The sequence below is a fragment of the Physeter macrocephalus genome, chromosome 18, assembly GCF_002837175.3.
Source record: "Physeter macrocephalus isolate SW-GA chromosome 18, ASM283717v5, whole genome shotgun sequence".
NCBI lineage: Eukaryota > Metazoa > Chordata > Mammalia > Artiodactyla > Physeteridae > Physeter > Physeter macrocephalus.
The window spans coordinates 11,898,073-11,922,197 of record NC_041231.1 but is presented as its reverse complement, the minus strand read 5'-3'; the positions used below and the strand labels follow the sequence as shown (position 1 = coordinate 11,922,197).

At 38.0% G+C, this 24,125-nt stretch overlaps 1 protein-coding gene across 7 annotated transcripts in view; it reads right to left on the bottom strand.

Moving 5' to 3' along the window:
- RAD18 (RAD18 E3 ubiquitin protein ligase) overlaps positions 1 to 24,125 on the bottom strand; it is a 106,827-nt gene that overhangs the window by 50,674 nt on the left and 32,028 nt on the right. For all 7 annotated transcript variants that reach the window (XM_024124124.2, XM_024124119.2, XM_024124121.2 and 4 more), the window contains 3 exons: positions 18,981 to 19,318; positions 15,170 to 15,269; positions 10,903 to 11,087 (listed from right to left, as the gene is read on the bottom strand). In XM_024124124.2, coding sequence (XP_023979892.1) covers positions 10,903 to 11,087; positions 15,170 to 15,269; positions 18,981 to 19,318 — 623 coding nt within the window. The remainder of the gene's footprint in view (positions 1 to 10,902; positions 11,088 to 15,169; positions 15,270 to 18,980; positions 19,319 to 24,125) is intronic.

Here is a 24,125-nt window from a genome sequence, read left to right as displayed (position 1 = left end):
AGTCCCAATGGAATATGAAAATTAATGTTAGTGTGAATTCTATTCTTAGGGGATATCCACTGAAACTCCAATGTACAAAATGTTACAACAGTCTACTTTTCAAGGAAAGACAAAGGTCTACGAATACTAGGGGACAGATGGCCTTGACTCCGGACTTTTCGCCAGTAGGTGTACTTACCAATCACATACAACAAAGAGATATGAAATACACTCCATCTCATATATAAATATCTTTGAATGCAAATAGCATGAAATTTGCCAATGCTATCCTTCTGCCTACTAGGCCAACATATTAAGACTAAAATACACATATAGTATAGGGGAATAAAACTACAATCCCTTACACACATTTATACCGAAAAAGATACTATACCTAGAATTTGCCTCAAAATAATCCATGGGGGGAAGGGATGTAAATGACAGACAACACGCCATTAGGCATGAGTTGACAACTGTTTGAGTCAGGTAACAGGTAAATAGGGGAAATCACCATATTCTTCACCGTAAGAATTTAAATTCTATAGAACTTGTAAATAATCTCTATTAAAAAGTTTTTTACAAAACTGACAGTCCTCCAGAGGATCATTTAAGAATGCAATTACCTCAATTCAAAGTTTGTTTTTCAAGCACTGAGAGGGACCTCTTGCCTCCCTAATATCATAAGACCAGTAGAAACAATGTAAACAATCTCTCCCTCTGTGAATCATGGTATAACAGGAAAGCAAAGGGACCACCTGCATTCTACCCAATCCACTAACCCAAGTATCACTCAAGTTAGAGAACATCTGGCATACTCTCTTCTAAGGTATTAAGGAAACTGTACTAGGATTAGATGCAATTTAGGGGCTTAAATCTTTCAGGGAGACTTCTGATTCTGTTTGTGATGTAAAGAGGTGTCATCCTCACCCTAACAATGAGAAAAGGCTGGATAACCTATAAAACTGTAACTTTACTCAAATCCAACAGAACTAAGGTCACAGGGAAACCAACTAGCCTGAAATCTAAGGAAAGTCAGGTGCCTTAGAGAAGAGAGGGGTCATGAGTACTGATTGACATAAGAAAACATGGATTTTCCTACCACTTGGTAAGAAGATTTCAGATAAACGTTTTTTCTTTTTTGGCCGCACAGCAAGGCATGCAAGATCCTAGTTCCCAGACCAGGGATCGAACTCGCGCTCCCTGCAGTGGAGGCGCATAGTCTTAACCACTGGACTGCCAGGAAAGTCCCTCAGATAAACTTTTTGGTGAATTGCAAAAGGCCAAGGGTGAACCACCATGAAAATATAAAAATCCTGGGAATCTTAGACACAAGGGGACTCACACCTATTCCAAGGTTTTCTATAGACCTTACCGGATACTCTCAAGAACTACTGGGGGAAGGATGAGAAATTAGAAAAAGTATCCCTCTGGATACAGGCTTGGGAAAGAACAGCCCCCAGTGCAGGAAGGACATGAAGCCCCATCAGATCTTTAACCCTAGGAAACAAAAGCATTAAGCTACTGAGGGAAGGTCAGCAAAACTGAAGTCCCCAGAGCACAGGTAAATGGAGAAAAAGTAAACAAACAAAACCCTCTACTCCGGCAGAAGGGTCGGAAAACTGCCCTGGGCCCAGACCACTAGAGGACCTTTGCCACTTGGGGAGGCACAGGATCACTGAGAGAGACCCACCTGTGAGACCCAGAATCAAGGGCCTGCCTAAGACGGAGGCTAAGCTAGAATAACAGAGAACAACCTCATGTTCCCTACCACGGAGCCAGGACACTCCAAGTGACAGGTAACTGTAATCAGCCACTGGGAGAGAAGTGAGCATGGAAAGACTCCTTAAGGCACAGGTTCACAGGGAAAACCTAAGTGCGAGTGATACAGGTACATTTTAAAAACAAACAAACAAACTTCTGGTAGCTCAGGCACCGACCTAAAAAGCACAAGGGATATCAAAGTGGTGGTCAACCGAGGACAACCACAGCAACAACAAAATCGAAACCAATCAACCACACACAGTAAAGTCCTAGCAAAAGAGGAGACAAGTCCATTTTTTAGTCATTCATACTATTTACTTCAGCATTTAGAGTCTCACATATTAAGTCTGGTTTTCAACCAAAATTTACAAGATATATGAACAAGCAAGCAAACAAACAACAATAACAAAACCAAACTCAGATATCAGTTGCCCAGATGTTACAACTACCAGACATGGAATTTAAAATAACTACGATTAATGTGCTAAAACATCTAGTGGAAAAGATGAACAACATGCAGGAACAGATGGGGCATTTCAGGAGAGAGATGAAATCACCAAGAAGAATAAAACAGAAATGTTAGAAATAAAAAAAAAATTAGCAGAGATAACTTGACCCAGCTAAGGAAAGAATAGGTGAACTTAAAAATGGGATCGATGGGGCTTCCCTGGTGGCGCAGTGGTTGAGAATCTGCCTGCTAATGTAGGGGACAAGGGTTCGAGACCTGGTCTGGGAGGATCCCACATGCCGCGGAGCAGCTAAGCCCGTGAGCCACAACTACTGAGCCTGCGCGTCTGGAACCTGTGCTCCGCAACAAGAGAGGCCGCGATAGTGACAGGCCCGCTCACCGCGATGAAGAGTGGCCCCCACTTGCCACAACTAGAGAAAGCCCTCGCACAGCAAAAATAAATTAATTAATTAATAAAAGTAAAAAGAAAAAAAATGGGATCAATGGTATTACCCAAACAGAAACAGAGAAAAAGGGGGAAAAAAACACACAAAAAACAGAATAGAGCAACTAAGAGCTGTGAGACAATATCAAAAGCCCTAACATACACGTAATAGAAATTGCAGAAGAAGCAAAAAGGGAGAGAAAATATTTGAAGACCTAATGGCCAGAGTTTGCTAAATATGATGAAAGATGTCAAACCACAAATGCAAGAAGCTCAAAGAGTATCAAGCAGAATAAATAACAAAAAACATAACGAAACAAAAACGCAGCAATATACCTACACATAGACACACAAAGAAAATCTTGAAGCCAGTGAGAAAAAGGGGTATACCACACCAAAAAAAGTCATGTATTACATCATACTGCTCATCAAAAACTATTCAATCCAGAAGACAACAGAATGAAGAATTTAAAGTGTTGGGGAAAAAACCTACCAACCTAGAATTCTATATCAAGGGCAATATTTTTCAAAAGTGAAAGAGAAATGAAGACTTTCTGAGACAAATAAAAACTGACAGAATGTATTATTAGCAGATCTGTACCAAAAAAAAGTGTTAAAGGAATTTCTTCAAGCAAAAGAAATTTAAAACCAGAAATTCATCTCTGTAAGAAGAAACAAAGTGTTAGAAGTGGTAAAAATGAAGGTAAATATGAAATATACTTTTCTTATTTTTAACTACTATAAAAGATAATTGTCTGTTTAAAGGAAAAACAATAGCAATGCATTGTGTTAACAGCATGACAACAACAGCACAAAGAATTAGGGACTGGGAGTAAACTGTTGTATAAGGTTCTTATACTACAAGCAAAGCAGTATATTATCTGAAGGTACAATGTGACTAATTAAAGGTGTACAATGTGACTAATTAAAGGTGTACACTGTAAACCCTAAGGCAAACACTAAAATTTTGAAGAAGAGGTACAATAATAAGTCAATAGTAGAAATGAAATATAATTTTTAAAATACTCAATTAATCCAAGATATTTTTTTAAAAAAAGGATAGAAGGAACGAAAAGCAGATGGAACAAACAAAACAACCAGCAAGATGTTAAGTCGAAAGCCAACTACATCAAATGTAAATGGTCTAAAGGCACTAATAAGAGCCAGAGAATGCAGACTGGATTAAAAAAGAAAAACCAAACAATATACTGTCAACAAAGAACCCATTTTAAATAAAAGACAGAGATTCAAAATAGGTTCAAAACAAAGAATGGAAAACAATGTATCCTGTAAATACCAATGAAAAGAAATCTGAAATAGCTATATTAATATGAGGCGCGAGAGACTCCAGAGCAATGAATGTTATCAGGGACGAAGAGGGAAATTACAGAAAGGGGTCAAGTCACCAAGAAGACTTAACAATTCTAATGTGTTTGCACCTAAAACAGAAATCAAAAATACATACATGAACAGGAACTTCTGTTTCCAAACAAGATGGCCTAGATTCATGTCTCTTCTCATTTCTCATAATCCTACCTGCAAAGTATAACTACAAACCCTGGATATAACAGACAAGGTTAAGAGAATTCTGAAAAGTGGAAGGAGGCAAATGGACTGGCTAAGGACCTCAGAATTTGAGGAACAACACGGTGGTAAGTTTCCCGGGTTTTCTTTTTATCTTCCCAATATCCCAGACTCGTCTCTGGTGAAGCCTGCAATCCAGAACCACCAACGCTCACAGAAGAAAGAAAAAAAAAGACCCAAGAAAAAACCTATTTTAAGCAAAGGTCAGTGAAAGGGAGAGATCAGAAACCCTTCTGACAATATCGGACCTACTCCAGCTAAACACTGCTGATGCTCCCAGCCTGTCGCACAAACTTCTCCCCACACTTAGTTAATTTAAAGGTCTGTAAAATTAAAACACAGGTACGATATTTACCGAAAAAAATCTGCATATAACCTGCAGTTCAAACCCATGTTGTTCAAGGGTCAACTCTATATCTCTTTAAAGCAGTTTAAATGATATATTTGTTATTAATTTCTCATACTTAGAAGAGGAAACTAAATAACACAATAAAAATTGGAAACAAAGGGCTTCCCTGGTGGCACAGTGGTTAAGAATCTGCCTGCCAATGCAGGGGACACGGATTCGAGCCCTGGCCCAGGAAGATCTCACATGCCACGGAGCAACTAAGCCCGTGCGCCACAACTACTGAGCCTGCGCTCTAGAGCCCACGAGCCACAACTACTGAGCCCGCGAGCCACAACTACTGAAGCCCGTGTGCCTAGAGCCCACGCTCCACAACAAGAGAAGCCACTGCAATGAGAAGCCCGCGCACTGTAACAAAGAGTAGCCCCCGCTCACCACAACTAGAGAAAGCCCCCACGCAGCAACGAAAACCCAACACAGCCAAAAATAAAAACAAATAAATAAAAAAATTTATTTTTTTTAATTGGAAAGAAAGTGAAACAAATGAATTGTCACTGTATTATTTCAAATAACATAACCACAATAAAGGGAAAAAATAACTTATGAACACAGTAAATGACTAGGTACCCTTAGTGCAGGTGAGGGGAGAGGGAAGACTGGGTAGAGAGAACTAAAAAAAATCTGGAATTCTTTCTCTGGTTGCAGAGAGGTGTAGTAGTACAGATGAAGCAATTCTGAAATGATTTTAGATATACTACAGAACTGAACAAATTAGTAAACATGCTGATGCTATTGAGAAGGAAGATTCTCCCTGTGGAAAAAGGGAAATACGAATATGAAATAGAGAAAGGTAAAGAAGACCCCTGTGGGGCTGGGTTGAAAGTAAAGGTATTGGTATGTTCTCATGATTTCTAGTATGTATAAGTGGATTTACATGCATACATATACATGTAGTATACAGGCATACATGCATATGTATATGTGTGTATATATTCTTGAGTTCCATCTGCTGAAAGAGTCTAGAAGCAAAGGTACCAGACAGCAATGAGCATAGCTGGTAGCCTTATCTTGTTTTTCCCCCAAAAGAACCAAAGCTTCTCAGGGAAATGGCTGATTCCAGGGCTGGGACAGGGAATCACTACCTTGTTATGCTAGAAATAAGGAAATGGTAAAAAATAATCATGAAAGTATGGCACGAGGACCAAGGACCAGCATCCTCATGGGAGGGTGCTCTCACTGGCCAAATCTAGAAACATAAACACCAAAATAATTAAGGATGGAAATAAGCTATAAATCTGTGAATCCATACTGATAATAGACAAATTAAATACAAGAAGGGAAGGCTCCTGTTTTCAGAACCATGGCAGGTGTCAACTGGCAAATGTGGAAGGAAGGCTAAAATTAGAAAAATCATCATTGTGAAACTACACAGAAAAAACTAATTCAGGTAAAAATTACCAAAGAATGCTAAATACAGGCGTGAGATTTTAATGAGGTATAGAATATTTAGATGGCATAAAAGTGTCTCTCTACAGATTTCTTACTAGGAGTAATGAGGAAACTACACAGTGAAGAAATCGACAAGGTGATCAAACCTGCCATCACACATGAAGGGCACAAAAATGTCAAATACCTCTAGATGTGATATTCTGAGAAGGACAAAACATCACTTGTATAGTATTCTGGCCACGAATGCACAACCTGAACATAATTATAAGGAAACATAGGACAAAGCCAAAATGAGGAACATTCTATTTGGGGAAAATACCCAACAACAACAAAGACTGTATTCTTTTAAAATGCCAATGCCAATGTCATAGAAGACAAAGAAAGACTGAGGAATTGTTCCAGAGTGAAAGAGACTGAGAGGATATTACAACTAAATTTAATAATGTGATCCAAAACTGGATCATGTACTGGAGGGGGAAAAAAATCCATAAAGGCCATTACTGGGTCAACTGCTGAAACTGGAATAGAGATAATAGATTAAAGAACTATTTAACAAAGATGAATTTACTAAAGTTGATAACTGTACTGCAGCAATAAAAGAGAATATCTCTTTTCTTAGGAAATACACAATAAAGTATTTAGGAGACAAGATTATATGCCTTATTCTCAGATGGTTTAAGAAAAAAATATGTGTATATAAAGATGTACACAAACACATATACATTAATAAAGAGAGAGAAACAGTAATTCATAAAGCAAATGGGACAAAACGTTAACTGATGCATCTGTGTAAAGGGTACATATGTGTTCTTTATGAGAATGTTTCAACCTTCCCATAAGTTCAAAATTATTTCCAAATAAAGTTTTTTTTTTAAAGAATGCAAAGCTAAGACTTTTTCAGACAAATAAAAGTGGAAAGAACTTGTCTCAACACATGTGCACTACAAGAAACATTAAATGAAGATTTTCAGACCAAAAGAAAATGACATCAGATGGAAAGCTGGATCTAAGCAAAGAAATAAGGAATACTATAAATGGTGAATGTGTAGGCACATGAAGACTTTCGTTTTCAATTTTTAAAATTTCTTTAAAGGAAAATTGACAGCTTAAAGCAAAAGTGGTAACAAAGTATTATGAGGTTTATAACACATAGAAGAAAAATCTATGACAATAAAACCAAGGATGGAAAGGGTAAGGTCCTTATGTTAAACACGTAGTACAATAATATCTGAAGGTAGACTGTGGTAAGTTTAAGATGCACGTGGTAAACTCTAGAACAATTGCTAAAAGAAATTAAAAAGAGGTACAGCTAATAAGCCAACAGTGGAGACAGAATAGAGAACTAAAAAATAATCTAAAAGAAATCAAGAAAAGAAAGAAAAAAAAACAAAGAATGGACAGGACAAAGAGAAAATAAAGAGCAAGATGGTAGACTTAAACCCAACCAAATAGATTAAATGAAAAAGTTTTAAATGCTACAAATTAATGGTATATCTTGTCAAATTAAGTTTAAAAAGCAAATCCAAACCATATACTGCTTACCAAAAGACAGTTTAAATATAATGACACAATATGTTTAAAGAAAAAAGTGAAATAAGATTATTATTTATGGAATATTACCAAAGACTAAAACAAATATGTCATAATAATGAATAGGTTAATTCATCAAGAAGACATAATACTAAATGCACATACATCTCATTACTGAGATTCAAAATTTAAAGAAAACGGAGCACACTGAAAGGAAAAATTAAAAATCCACAAATACCCTTGGAGATTTCAATAATCCTCTCAGTACTGATAGAATCAGTAAACATAGCATAAATAAGGATGTAGAATACTTGAACATACTACCTAGCAACTTTACATAACTAACACTACAGATCATTGAACAAAAAAACCCAAAATTTTCAAGTGCTTAAGGAACACTCACCAAGGAAGACCTAATGCTGAGTTATAAAACAAGTCTCAATAAATGTAAAAGGTCCAAAATCATACAGAACTGCTTCAATGGAATCAAATAAAAATGATTAAAAAAAAGATATCTGGGAAATATTCAAATATTTGGAAATTGAAAACACTTCCAAATAACCCATGGGTAAAAGAAGAGATCACACCAAAAATTAGAAAATATTTTAACTGAATGAAAAGGAAAATACCAGAGAAATGAAAGCACATGGCTACATAAAAATCTATAAGTCCATGTTAGAGTAGCTTTATCCAGATAGCCAAAAACTGGAGACAAGCCCAGTTGCCTATTAATAGTCATTTACTCATCATTTCAGCCAAAATCTAGAACATTTCCTTCACCCCCAGAAATTCTTCTGCCCCACTGCAGTAAATTCCCTCCCCCTTACCCTCAGGCCCTGGGACATACTGATCTCTTCTATGTCCCTATAATTTTGCCTTTTCTAAAATGCTAAATAAATGGAGTTTTAAAATTATACAGTGTGTTGTCTTTATTTATTTATTTTTTTTTTGCGGTACACGGGCCTCTCACTGTTGTGGCCTCTCCCATTGTGGAGCACAGGCTCCGGACGCGCAGGCTCAGCGGCCATGGCTCACGGGCCCAGGACGCGCAGGCCCAGCGGCCATGGCTCACGGGCCCAGCCGCTCCGCGGCATGTGGGATCTTCCCGGACCGGGGCACGAACCCGTGTCCCCTGCATCGGCAGGCGGACTCTCAACCACTGCGTCATCAGGGAAGCCCCAGTGTGTTGTCTTTTGTATCTGGCTTCTTTCACTTAGCATAATGCTTTTGAGATTTATCCATGTTGTTGCATTTATCAGTAGCTCATTTTTATTGCTAAGCAGTGTTCCACTGTATGGCTGTACCACGATTTGTATACCCACTCACCTATAAATAGACAATCTCAATAACCAACGAAGGTGGAGGAACTACATTACCAGGCAGCAAGATCTATTACAAAATACTCATAAAGTAATTAAGACAGTGCACTACTGGCACAAGGATAAATAAATGACCCAATGGAACAAAACAATGTCCAGACCCACACATATACGGTTAGCTGATTCTCAACCACGCTGTACCGACAATTCAACGTGTAAAGGATGGTTTTTCAATAAACGGTGCGACATCAATCAGCTATCCATATGGAAACAACAAAAGAATCTCGCCCCTTACCTTGCAACGTATGCTAAAATCAATTCCAGTTAAACTGTAGATTGAAAGGTAGAAGCAAAAAGAATAATGCTCTTAGAAAACATGATCTTGTGGTAGGCAAAGACAAAAAAGTACTAACCAATGGGAAAATGCAACGAATTGGATATAAAATTTAAAACTTCTACCTCTCAAATGAAGCCATTAAGAGAGGGAAAAGATGAAATTAAAGGAGAAACATACACACCCAGAAAGATGCGTATCCAGAAAAATTCACGTACCCCCACAAGTAAATCAGGAAACAACAGATCCACAGCACAGAAAAATCGGGCGCAAGCCTTAAATGGGTATTTCACCAAAGAGAATATCCAGGTGGCCAATGACAATATAAAAATATGCTGAACCCTACAAGCCATTAGGGAAACAAAAATTAAAACCATAATGAGATACTACTGTGGACCCACCAGAATGGCCAAAACGGAAAATTGACGATATTAATGTTGTTAAGGATGTGGAAAAACTGGAATTCTCATACTCTCCTGATGAGAGCATACATTGGCACTGAGTTTCTGCCTGTCCCCATGAAAGCTGAACATCTGCAAAAACAGAATTTGGGGGATAGGTATACGTATTCCCCAAACATGTGTGCCTACGAGCACCAAGAGACCTGCAAAAGGTTACTCATAGCAGCATTATTCTTAAAAGCCAAAGAGTGGAAAAATCCAAATGTCCATCAGCCACCGAATGGACAGTGTAATATACTTATATAATAGAATATGTTACAGCAACAAAAATTTTTTAAAATCACAACTGTACACAAAAATATGGATAAATCTTATAAACATAATGTTGTAAAAAAATGAAATCAGAAGAATGCATAAGCTACTTATTATTCCATTTATATAAAGACAAAATATAGGCAAAAATAGGCAAAATGAATATATGGTTTGAGAAGTCAAGAAGGTGGTCATCTGTGAGAATGAAGGTAGTAGTGATTGGGAGGGGGCTTCTGTGATGCTGGTAGTGATCTGAGTAGTGGTTACAAAGGCACTTTCCCTTTGCTTTGCGATAATTCACCAAACAATATATTTACAATTTGTGTAAGTTTCTATTTGCATATTATACTTTAGTTTTTTTTAAATTAGGCAATTCCATCCATATGCTAATAACTGAAAAAACTCCAAAATTTGTGTGTGGTTAAATGGAAAGAACAAACTATTAAGTAGTATGTATGTAAAATTAACATTTTTATAACAATAATGATCAAGGATATATTTTTGTGTAAAATAATCTTAATAACCTAATGGTAACATTTATTCAATGCTGACTACTTGCTAAGGTACTATGCTAGGACTACATGCATTTTATCATTTATTCTGCTCAAAAACACTATGAAGTAGGTAGTATTATAACTCTTACTTTATGGGTGAGAAAACCGAGGTCAGATATAAAAAGTAATTTGCCCATAGGCACCCAGTCATAAAGTTGCAAAACTAGGATTATAGGCCACGCTCTCTAGATCAACCTTCATATTCATGAGAAGCTGGCAGCAGTGGTTGCCTCTGAGAAGGGGAGGGGGACGGAGAGACGGGCTGAGAGAAAGTCTGGCTTATCACAGGACACTCTAGGTACCTTTGGAAGGAGTGCATTTGCATATCTTACCTATTATCAAAAATGTATTAAAATTTTTTTCTGTGATTTATAACCACTAAGCCACACAAAACTGCTTTATCCAGAGGATAAACACAACTCATCGTTTAATTACTTTACCTGATTTAGGATGCAAAGCATCACACTGGGCATTGTACATGTGTACGAATTCTTGGTGCCTTTTAATGAGCTGTTGTTTATTTCCTTGAACAGATAATCCATGCTGTTTTAGCTTTTTCTTTAAATCTCTGTCTGAGAGCAAGTTATATACAGTTTTGGGCAGCGGCTTCCTCTTGTGAACAGAGCTGAAAAGGGAGAAAAGAGATCACTGAGGTTTACAGTGAATTATCCAGTGCTTTTCATGTAAAACAGTAATTTACCTTCTGACTCAATACCAAAGCGATTGGGAGAATAGCAGAACCATTAAGACAAAAACAGGGAAGAGAAGAAGGATTAAATTTACAAATAAAGTCGACAGTATTTTTCTGACAGTGATGCATCTGAAGTGGCAGTGGGACATTCAGATAGAGGGGTGTAGGTGGCAGCCAAAACTCAGAGAAAGTTAGGCCTCGGAGAGAGGCCTGGCCTAAACATGCAGACCTGGGACTCATACAGAAGGCTTGTGGACGAAATGCTATGAGAAATTAGGCTCATACTTATGTGAACTTATTCTTCACCTCTTTAAAGCATGCTTTTCCTAAAATTTGCCCATGGTTTCCACACAAATCTCTATAAAACCAGCTATCTCAGGTGATTAGAGTACAAATGCTATCGCGGGTCAGGCTACGGATTTAAGAATATCATCATATACAGCTTCTTTAAAAAAATTTCTGATGCATAGCCAAAAATGTCCACTTAGGCCCAAGGCAATCGTTTTGCAAAAGCACTAGATGAAATAAAAGAAAACTTGTTGGGATGGTTAGCTTTACCCAACTCATTACACCAATGGAAAAAGAATTCAGAGAGTTGATGGGTAGGTAGTATTCTTGTGGGATCATCTTCAAAAGAACACAACTGAAAACAACAGCAAGAAACACAGCACTGGGGGGCTTCCCTGGTGGCGCAGTGGTTGAGAAAATCACAGAAGGTAGCAAGAGCTGAAAAACCTTTTGTAGGAGTTTATACAAGAACACTGTGAGGGATAATTCAGTAAGTCTGTACCTAAAACATTTATTTTATTTTATTAAGGATAGATGATAAAACTTATGACTGTGAAATTCTAATGGAAAACTACTGTTCACTGGCATTTACAACGAAAAGCACCAGCAGAAATCAACAATTTCTGTCATGAATTTTAAAATACGAAGCCTGATAAATGTTTCCCAAAACATGAAAATGCTACTTACCTTTCTTCCATGATTTGATGAAACAGGAATGCATTTAAGGGTCCTCAGAATCTGAGGACATCAAAAGGAAGTGTATTCTTTTTTTTTTTTTTTTTTCCGTTACGCGGGCCTCTCACTGCTGTGGCCTCTCCCGCTGCAGAGCACAAGCTCCGGACGCGCAGGCCCAGCGGCCACGGCTCACAAGCCCAGCCACTCCGCGGCATGTGGGATCCTCCCGGACCGGGGCACGAACCTGTGTCCCCTGCATCGGCAGGCGGACTCTCAACCACTGCGCCACCAGGGAAGCCCAGGAAGTGTATTCTTTGAATCAACTCTGATATGAATCTACATAGAATGGGTTAAGGGCTGTCATCCATATTAAAGAAGTGGCCTGTTGGGGTGTTATGGAGAAAAATTTTTAAATGTCAGAGATTCTTTTATGTGACCAGACCCCAGGACCAGGAGGTAACTAAAGAGAAAGGTGGTTCAATGTCTCCCTAAGTGTATCTTCACAAACACTAGCTTTGCAAGATGAGCTATAAGGACAAAAAGGTTTTAAGGTCAAATAAATTTAGGAGCTACTGGATTAAACAAAATCCAACAATTATGTTTGACGAAGGAATTCTCAGAGCCTTCAATACACTAACTTGCACAGTGACTCTTTTCCCTAAGAGAGAGAAAAAGAGGGAATGTGAACGCAGTGCTTCTAAATTGCGCTACAGAGTAATCGGCAGGATTATAGTATTCCACGGAGCCTGTTTGGAACCACTACTGGAATTTGAACTTAATTAAACACGGAGGAGTATGTCTTTGGATAAACTGACAGAGCTAAGTGTGTTAGAAGAAATACAATGGATGCATCTAGAGAAAGAGCAGTCCAAGCAAGATTATCAGTGCTGATTCCTTACTCTTCAAGGAGAAAATGCCCAGCTTCTATACTCGCAACTCACTCTTCAGGAAAAAAACATTTCTAAAGAGAAAGGCAGGTCATTAGATTCTCACGGCTTATGAGAAATAATCCGCGTGATGACCCAGCTTTACTCCAAATCTCGACTAACTAGGCAACCTAAAAATCTAAATTTTATTCTCGTCAACAAACGTACCCACTAGGAGTGAGTACTGGGCACGCAGGACCGCATAGGCATCTGTCGCGGGGACCTGTGGAGGGATCTTCGGGGCCTGAAGGCCACTGTGGATACGAGGCAGGGACGCAGAGGGAGGTCAGGGAGAGGAGCACAGTCCCCAAGCCCTGCAACTCCATTTTAATGGAACAGGGCCAATTTTCTCTATTTTATATGTTACAGTTCACTGTGCGTTTTCACTCGAAAAAAAGGTTCTGCTCGGGGAAAGAGGTTAACTATCAAGCTAGAAACAGGACAGTGAGAACTGTCAATTGGTGCCCCCCACTGTAAATTAATAAAGCATCACTGTGCTTTATATGTTAGCTTTTGTAAATTATAACAGCCAGAGTTTGTCCCTCGGAATCTGCATTCACTCCAGACTTACTCGTAAAATCTAGTGACAACATTTTAGCTTTACTCACAAAAAAACAATAAAATAGTCCCGTCTTATCAGCATGGTTTTTGGCACTCTTCCAAGTTCTTCCAAACAGACCAAACGTAAGAGCCAATCACTCTGTTCATTCCCACCTCCCGGATACGATTAATTTCTTCAATTTCCGCCCTCTCCTTTCCAGATCTCGGAATATCACCTATTCTCTCCCTCTTCCATCCTGTTTCAGAAGAAGGGTTCCTTCTGCATGTCGAGGATAACTTCATTACTGGACTTTTGATCTCTTGTTCTTTATATCACCTGCTCTCTCCCTGGAGATAGTAGAAGGAAGGAGGCTAAAGGCTTATATAATTGCTATTTTAAAAAATAAAATCTTCCCTGATCTTGCTCCTTAATCCTTCCCCAAACTACCACCTCATCTCTCCTCTTCCCTTCATCACCAGACTCATCTAATTTGCGGCTTCTGCTTCCTTATTATCTTCATTATCACTGATTCTTTAACACCCTGCAGGTTAACTTTGACTACAATCTGATTCCTAACTTACAACTTACATGTGTAACAACAGTGGCCTAGTTTAATAAACTATTGTGATTTTGATGTATAAGGAGAGGCAGAATAGTGTGAGTGCAGATACTGGGTTGACAACTTAGTTATCTCACCTGGGTAGCTGGCCGGGACCGGGACACACACACACACACACGCACACACACACACGGACACACAGACACGGACACACACACACACACGGACACACAGACACACACTCACACTCTACATTTCAAACACACCGTTTTGAATCTGCCCCACAGACAAACTATACAACTGCAAGCTTCTACATATGCAATAACAGAGAAAACCACTGCCTTCAAATGCAAGCCTACTGGCTGCATCCTTCCAGAACAAAAGGGTGTTAAGAGCAGAGGATTTGACTTTCATTCACCAGGGATTCACCAATGCTTTGTAGAATGCCTGGCACACAGTTATGTGCTTAATAAGTATTTGTTGAATGAATAAATGATTCCATATTTTCTAAAAAAACAAAAAAGACAAAAAAAATACCCTTTTGTACCTTTTTTTCTTTTTAATTTTTACTGGAGTACAGTTGATTTACAATGTTGTGTTACTTTCAGGTGTCTTTTGTACCTTTTACTGTCATGTGTATATAGTATGTCATATGTATATAGTAATTAACTATTCAGAATTTTTGAAAAAGCTAGATGTTACAAATATAAACTTCTGAGCTTCCTAAGAACCAAAAAAAGATTTGATGTGTTCTATATTCAGAGTCTAACCTTGCTTTCTTGGGCCAAGGGCTTTATAGTAGTTCTAAAATTCTAAGAGAAGAAAACAAGTTTAAAAAGAACTGAATTCTAAATCACTAGTTTCTTGTTAAGTCAAATTTTATTAGCATATAATAAAGTTAATTATATTTGGCAAGGTGGGAGTTGAGGAAAGAACAAGGAGAGAGAATGGACAGTGGGCTCATATTTTATAAAACATAGGAGGCAACAAGCTAAAGTAGCTCAACGGTTATGCTTAACTTTCTTACCTTCTGAGGCTTTCTTTCTTCTCTTCACGTGATAAACAGCTGTCTAAGTGCTTATTAATGTGATTTTCTGGAATATGAACCCCACAAACAGGACAATCCACTGTATTTTTCAAAAAGAGAAAGAGATTTTATTATTTGTGGAAAGAGCAAAAGTAACATAACCCAGCAACTTTCAGCAACTAAGATAAAAAAGAGAATCCAATCTTAACATGCACTTGGAAAAGCAGAAGAGAAAAAGGACACCTCAGGGCAGCAGGAGTAGAATAGACTGCTTACTGGGTAAGGGCTACATTGTGGAAAGTCACATAATTAGAATCCTGAGCCTAGAGGAAGAGACTGCGAAGAAATTTGGAAATTTGTTTTTTAGAAAATGCTTTAGTTAAATCTTTTCTACCAAGGCGTGACGAAGCTATAAAACTAATATTAAGTTTTCCCATCTTAGGACCCACTCATCTTTAGAACCAAAGCAATCTTAACCACCTGAGTAAGATATACGTGCCACAGGAGGAAGGTGAGGTGAGGGTATGTACAGCTAGGGGCATGTGGGATCTTAGTTCCCTGACCAGGGATTGAACCTGGACCCTCGGCAGTGAGAGCACTGAGTCCAAACCACTGGACCGCCAGGGAAGCCGCAGCATTTTTTTTTTAACTGAAGTAGAGTTGATTCGCAATGTTGTGTTAGTTTCTTGTGCACAACAAAGTGATTCACTTATACATATATATAGATACATATATCTATTCTTTTTCATATTCTTCATTATGGTTTATTACAGGATATTGAATATAGTTCCCCGTGCTATATAGTAGGACCTTATCGTTTATCTATTTTATATATAGCGGTTTGTATCTGCTAATCCCACACTCCTAATTTATCCCCCTCCCACTCCCTTTCCCCTTTGGTAAACATAAGTTTATTTTCTAAGTCTGTGAGTCTGTTTCTGTTTCGTAGATATGTTCATTTGTGTCGTATTTTAGATTTCACATATAAGTGATATCATACGGTATTTGTCTTTCTCTTTCTGACTTGCTTTGCTTAGTATGATAATCTCTAGGTCTATGCATGTTGCTGCAAATGGCATTATTTCATTCTTTTTTATTGCTGAGTAATATTCCATTGTATATATGCACCACATCTTCTTTATCCATTCATCTGTCAATGAGCGTTTAGGCTGTTTCAATGTCTTGGCTATTGTAAATAGTGCTGCTATGAACATACGGGTGCATGTACCTTTTCGAATTATAGTTTTGTCTGGATATACGCCCAGGAGTGGGATTGTTAGATCATATCGTAACCCTATTTTTAGTTATTAAAGGAACCTCCATACTGTTTTCCTCAGTGGTTGCACCAATTTACATTTCTACCAACAATGTAGCAGTGTTCCCTCTTCTCCACAATCTCTCCAGCATTTGTTATTTGTAGACTTTTTGATGGCCATCTGACCAGTGTGAGGTGGTACCTCATTGTAGTTTTGATTTGCATTTCACTACTAATTAGCAATGTTGAGCATCTTTTCATGTGTCTGTTGGCCATCTGTATGTCTTCTTTGGAGAAACGTCTGTTTAGGTCTTCTGTCCATTTTTTGATTGGGTTTTGTTTTTTCATTATTGAGCTGAATGAGCTGTTCGTATACTTTGAAATTAAGCCCTTGTCAGTCACATCATTTGCAAAAACTTTCTCCCATTCCATAGGTTGTCTTTTTGCTTTGTTTATGGTTTCCTTTGCTGGACAAAAGCTTTTAGATTTGATTAGGCCCCATTTGTTTATTTTTGCTTTTATTTTATTGTATTTTGGGCCGCACCAGGCGGCTTGTGGGATCTTAGCTCCCTGACCAGGGATTGAACCCAGGCCCTCAGCAGTGGAAGCTCTGTGTCCTAACAATTGGACTGCCAGGAAATTCCCCTATTTTTACTTTTATTTCTATTGCTTTGGGAGACTAACCTAAGAAAACACTGGTATGATTTATGTCAGAGAATGTTTTGCCTATGTTCTCTTCTAAAAGTTTCATGGTGTCATGTCTTATATTTAAATGTTTAAGCCATTTTGAATTTATTTTTGTGTATGGTGTGATGGTGTGTTCTAACTTCACTGATTTACATGCAGCTGTCTAGCTTTCCCAACACCACTTCCTGAAGACACTGTCTTTTCTCCATTTTATATTCCTGTTTCCTGTGCTGACGATTAATTGAGACTGTCAGCATTTTTAAGCAATAAACCATTTTTTAATAAAGGTGTGTATATTGTTTTTGTAGACATAATGCTATTGCACACTTAACAGACTACAGTATAGTGTAAACATAACTTTTATATGCACTGGGAAACAAAAAAATTCATGACTCACTATATTGTGATATTTGCTTTACTGCAGTGGTTTGGAACCAAACCCGCAATTTCTTTGAGGTATGCCTATACAAGTACAGGGTTAAAAAGTGGAAACACAATCATTCGGAAACTGTTTGACGGAGTTAAGGGACCTGTGGAGGTATCTCAGGGCCTAGAGGCCACCATGGCTAACAGGCAGGGATGCAGGGGAGCTCACGTGGAGGAGCATATTCCCCAGACCCTCCAAATCCACTTTAATGGAGCAAGGCCAACTTTATCCACTTTGTACGTTATGGTTCACTGCAAGATTTCGCTTGGAAAAAAGGTTCTGCTACAGGGAAAATGCTATCAACTTAAAAACATATAATAAGAACTGGCAATTAATAAAAAAACCTGAAAAAGATAAGATATCCTAAGAAATGTTAGTAAAAAATTCACATAGCCATATGAAATTTAAACACTTGAGTACCAATAAACTAATTTCAACCTACGTTTAGTAAGCACTAACAGCTCTGCACTGTGTGTGGTATGGGCGTACCAAAAATATCTAAGACAGAGTTTCTACCTAAAAGGTGCTCTGAATTTCACTGGCAAGAAGACATGGAAACAAGAGGATAAACAAGCTGACCTCGTCATCAAAAAGTTAAGCAAACTATACACAAAACAGTCCAGAAAACAAGTGCTGTAATACTTTAGTAATGTGAGCAACCAATACTATGTAACATAACCGAAGAATGGTTAGACCTGGATAGAGTCTGGAAAGGTGGAACAGGGTTGGCAGACATTTTTAGCAAAGGGGCAGGTAGTAAAGATTTTAGGCTTTGGGGGCCAGATGGTCTCTGTCACAGCCAATAAACCATGGCACCTAGCATGAAAGCAGCCATAGACAACAGGTAAACAAATGGATATGGCTGTGTTCCAGTGAAGCCTTGTTTACAAAAACGGGTGACAAGCCAAATCTGGCCTGCAGGTTGTACTTTTCCAATCCCCGAGTGTTTTCAAGGAATAGTGGGGAGATCAGCTTGGCTATGGCAGCGGATTTTGAGAGGGAGAGGTGACAAATAAGGTCAGACAGCTAGGGGAGTGGTCAAACTGTCTAAGGCTATAAATGACACTCAGAACAGCTTGGAAGTGTTCAAGTGCTGCTATCTTAAGATAAAATGAGCTCTTTAAGGTTAAACTGGAACTGATATAAAGGATGAGGGGGGAACGAAAAGCTGAAAAACAGAAAGGTACGCCATACGTGAAGTACGAACTAATTAAAACGGATTCACTTTTCCAGCCATCAGCCTGAATTCCTATTCTATGAGGCAGAAAGAGAACACATCTGGAAGCACTGGCTACATCCATCTCCGAGGCTGTTACAAGATGAAAGCGGGTTTGCCCTTTCCCATTCCTTCTCCCTCAAAAATTCTGCTTACATATTATGTCATGTGGGATGAGAAGATTTCTCTTAAGTAAGAAAACAAACATGTGAAAATAATTTCCTACCTTTAGTAACTTGTTTCAAGGCTGATGTAGAGGGTGTCTCAGGAACACTAGCATCTGAGAAACCTGGAGCTGACTTTTCTATGGAAGGTGTCCCTCTGGTCTTTGCAGAAGAGCTCAGCTCTTTTTGAGGGCTGAATTTGCTTTCATTCTCTTTTATCAACAACTCTGACACAGAACCACCAGCTTCTCTAATCAAGAAACTCTCCATTAGCATGCTTTCTTGCTTTAATGAATGTCTGAAGGCTACAGAAGTATGCACTTTGGCAGCAAGGTTCTTTGAAGAGGAGGAAGCAGAAGAGATGGGTGGTGACTCTAAGGCAAACTGCAACAGATGATTCCTTGAAGCACAGAAAACATAACAGTTAATTAAGACCTCAACTTCTGTATACATAATAACCTAACTGACATAAGCTGTGTTCTCAACACCTGTTTCTACGAAATATAGAACTTACTCTATAATGACGACAAAACCAGTGTTTCTTCTAGACTAAAATACAAAGCAATAAATCTGATTTTAAAAGCAGTTCATCTGGGCTTCCCTGGTGGCGCAGTGGTTTAGAGTCCGCCTGCCGATGCAGGGGACATGGGTTTGTGCCCCGGTCCAGGAGGATCCCACATGCCGCCGAGCGGCTAGGCCTGTGAGCCATGGCCGCTGAGCCTGCGCTCCGCAACGGGAGACGCCACAACAGTGAGAGGCCTGCGTACCACAAAAAAAAAAAAAGCATTTCATCTGTCTATAAAAGATAACGGGAGGACTTCAGATTCTGGTCACAAAGAATAGCTCATATGAGACCTACTCTCCAACCATAAATAATTTTAAATCTAATCAGAACATATAAAACTGTCTGTAAGCATGGACTATAGCCAACATGGGTGGAAGGAAGAGAGATTAGACCTCTGGGCAAAGATCACTGGGACTGGAGGGACAGGGTGCTGGGCAGGAAGCAGCCACAGAATACCCTAAAAGTCTGCTGAGAAACGCTCATCAATTCCTGATCATCTCCAGGGCTGGAGAAGCATAAGACGAAGCCATAGGAGGCCTGGCAGGAAGCAGATGCCAGGAAGGTGAGATTCTAAAGGTCAATGCTGGAAAGTTGTTAGCGTTTGAGCCCAGCCAAAGCTGAGAGATTTTGGTAAAGATCCTAGACGTTCAGCTGAAATCCCACAAAGGGCAGGGAAGAACCACACTCTAGAAATAGAAACAAAAGTGAAATAGACCAAATCTAACAAAAAACTAATCCAAACCTTGACAGAATGAAAGTGAAGAGCTAGTAACTTAGCTGCATGTCAGAACAAAATTCAACATTTTTCAAAGGAAGGTAATTCACAGCCTCTATAACATTACATCCACAATGTTCAACAAACATTTAAAAATTACTAGACATGCAGAGAAATTAGCCACTAATCAAGAGATAAAATAGTCATTAGAAGCAGATCCAGGTGATCCAAGTGGCATTAGAAGAACTTCAAAAGAACTATGATGACTATGTTAAAGAAAAAAAGAAGAAAATAATAGACAAATGAATTTTAAAAACTGTATGCTGTAAGAGGGAATTAAAATCCATCCCAAAAAAGGATAAAACAAAGAAAATGAAACCTAGGCACATGATAATCAAACTGCTGAAAAATAAAAGAATAAAGAGAAAACCTTGTAAACAACCAGAGAAAAATAAGACACACTACCTCTAAGGCACAGTTCCCCAACCTTGGCACTATTGACACTGTGAGTCAAATAATTTTTTGTTGTAAGAGACTGTTCTGTGCCTTGTAGGAATGTCAATAGCATAACACCCCTGCCCCAGGTTGGGACAACCAAAACATAAACAGATATCACCAAATATCCCCTGGGGGAAGAGGTAAAGAGAAAGCAAAATCACTCTCAGTTAAGAACCATGGCTCTAAGGAAATAACAGTAAGAAAAATCATTGACTTGTCAACAAAATCTACGGAAGCAAGAAGATAACAGAATGACATCTTAAAAGTACAGGAGGGCTTCCATGGTGGCACACTGGTTAAGAATCCGCCTGCCAATGCAGCGGACACGGGTTCGAGCCCTGGTCCAGGAAGATCCCACATGCTGCGGAGCAACTAAGCCTGTGCGCCACAACTACTGAGCCTAAGCTCTAGAGCCCACAAGCCACAACTACTGAGCCCGCGTGCCACAACTACCGAAGCCTGTGCGGCTAGAGCCTGTGCTCCACAACAAGAGAAGCCACCGAAATGAGAAGCCCACGCACCACAACAAAGAGTAGCCCCCACTCGCCACAACTAGAGAAAGCCCGCGTGCAGCAACGAAGACCCAATGCAGCCAAAAATAAATAAATAAATAAATAACATTTTTAAATTTATTTTTAAAAAGTACAGGGAAAAAAAACACAGATGAATTCTATTCCCATTGAAAATATTCTTCCAAAATGAAAGCAAAATACATTCTCAAGCAAACAAAAGCTAAGAGAATTCCTCACCAACAGACAAGAATTACTACAAGAACTGTTCTTCAGCTTAAGGAAAATAATTGTAGATGGAAGCACAAAAAAATGTCAGCAAGCCTCGAGAAAAGGTAAATACGTGGTTAAATTCAAGAGTATTGACTTTTAAAAAGCACTAGCAATGGCTTGTGGAATTTATAACATACATGGAAGTAAAATAACTCTAACATAGCAAAAAAGAGGCATTAAAATAATGCAAAAATATTATAAAATTCTTGCATTGTTCAGGACATGATAAAAGTACTAATTTATGGTTAGTACTATAATACGTTAAAGATGTATTTTGTAATTTGTTCAGTAAAGACTAAAAAGAGCAACTCTAAGAATAATGCAAAAACTTGAGATAAAATAATGAAAATAGTCAAAAAAAGGATAGGAAAGGAATAATTTTTTTAAAAAGAACAAATGGACAAAGAGAAAACAGAGAGCAAGGTGGTAAACTGTAATCAATTAAATGTAATGGATACAGACTCCAGTTAAAACACAAAGCTTATCAGACTGGATTAAAAAATAAGATGCAACTATATACTGTTTAAAAGAAAACACTTTAAATATAAAGACCCAGGAAGATTGGGAAAAAAAGGATGGGAAAAGATGTACCATGCAAACACTAACCAAAAGAAAACTGATGGGGCAATACAGTGAGTCTTTTTAATAAATGGGGCTAGAGCAAATGAATATCTGCTGAGAAAAAAATGAATCCTTACCTCCATCATACCTAAAATTTAACTTGAATAGGTTCATAGGCCTACCTATAAAAGCTAAAACCACAATTCTGAGAAAACATATGAAAAAATCTTTATGACCTGAGGTAGGCAAAGATTTCTTAGGCAGGATTAAAAAAAAGTTATAATCATTTTATAAAAAAGAGAAAGAGACACAGAAAGAGTGAGAGAAAGAAAGAAAAAGAGAGAGACAACAGACTGGACTTCAAAATTTAAATGTCTGTTCATCAAATAACACCCTTAGAAAATGAAAAGGCAAGCTACAGACAGGAAGGAAAATATATTTGACCAAAATACATAAAGAACCACTAATCAATAAGAAAAAGACAAACAATGCAATTTTTAAAAATTGGGTAAGAAACCAGGACACTTCACCAAAGATAAAAAGATAAAAAGAAGAGTCAATAAGCACATGAAAAGGTACACTAGTCATCAGGAAATGTAAATTAAACCACCATGAGTTACCATTTCACACCCAATAGAATGCTTACAACTAAAAGGACTAACAGTACCAAATATTAACCAGGATGTGGAGCAACTGAAATTCACTGTGGTCCAATCCAACTGGAAAACCGTTTGCCAATTCCTTATAAAGTTCAATATACATCTGCCCTATAAGCCTGAAATTCCATTCCTGGATATATACCCAAAAGGATGAAAATAGATGCCTACACAAAGACTGCACACAAATGTTCACAGGAGCTTTTACAATACTAGCCATAAATTGGAAACAATTCAAATTCATCAATAGAGGTATAGATAAGCATATTGTGCGTATTCATACAATGGATACTATTCAGCAGTAAAAAAGAAAATACCGACACAAGCAATAACATAGGCAAATAACAGAAATAGTACGTGAAGCAAAAGAAAAGAATAAACGTATACTATATGATTCCACTTACATGAAGTTTAAGAACAATCTATCATGATAGAAACCCAAATGGTCTATGGGGGTGGGACTGACTAGAAGCAGAATAAAGAAGCCATGGCATGGAAATGTTCCATATCTTGACTATGATGGTAATGACACAGATGTATGATTATCAAAATTCAATGATCAAATTTCAAACTTACTGTATGTATTTCATTATATGTAAATTTTACCACAGTTGTAAAAAATCAAGAAATAGTAAAAATAAAAACAGTAACAATAATTTTTAAAAATCTCACTGATATACTTATGAGAAAGGCTACAACTAGAAAGACCAGGAATAGCAACTGTTGGTGAGGCTATGGAGCAACTGGAACTCTCATACTTCACGGTAGAAATGTAATTGTTTTAACCATTTGGAAACTAGCTTTAAAGATACCAGCAAATAAATGAATGCCTACTCTCTGACCTAGCAACTACACTTCTAGATATATGCCAAAAGAAATACATGCCAAAAGATATGTACCAGAATGTTCACAGCAGTAGCATTCATAATAGACAAAAACCAGAAACAGCCCAAATGTCTATCAATATGGAACCAGGGAAAAAATAATCCATATACTATCATTTGAAATCAAAAGATTCAGAAAAAGACCAAATGCTTACCACAACGACATATTTTTTTTATTGAATTTCCCTTTCTCTGTTGGCCTGAAGTCAAAAAAACTACTCTATGAACACTCATACCACCTCGGGGTTAGTTACTTCACTGGGCAGGAAATAATACAAAAAGAAAAAAGCAGTAAATACCTTATTCTACTTTACAGTTTTACAGAAATCCACAAAAACTCTATTTACAACAAGATATCCTGCTTTATATCATATTTAATTGCCAGTCATAATCTGAATGCTTTGATCCTTTTAAATATGTCCTTAGACTAACAGTCATATCTACTATTTTCAACATTACTATTAAATATTTTTAAATGAATAATCAGGGTTGAGACAGGGTGAGTAGATGTGTAGAAGATCAAGAACGTCCATAAGCTGATAAATG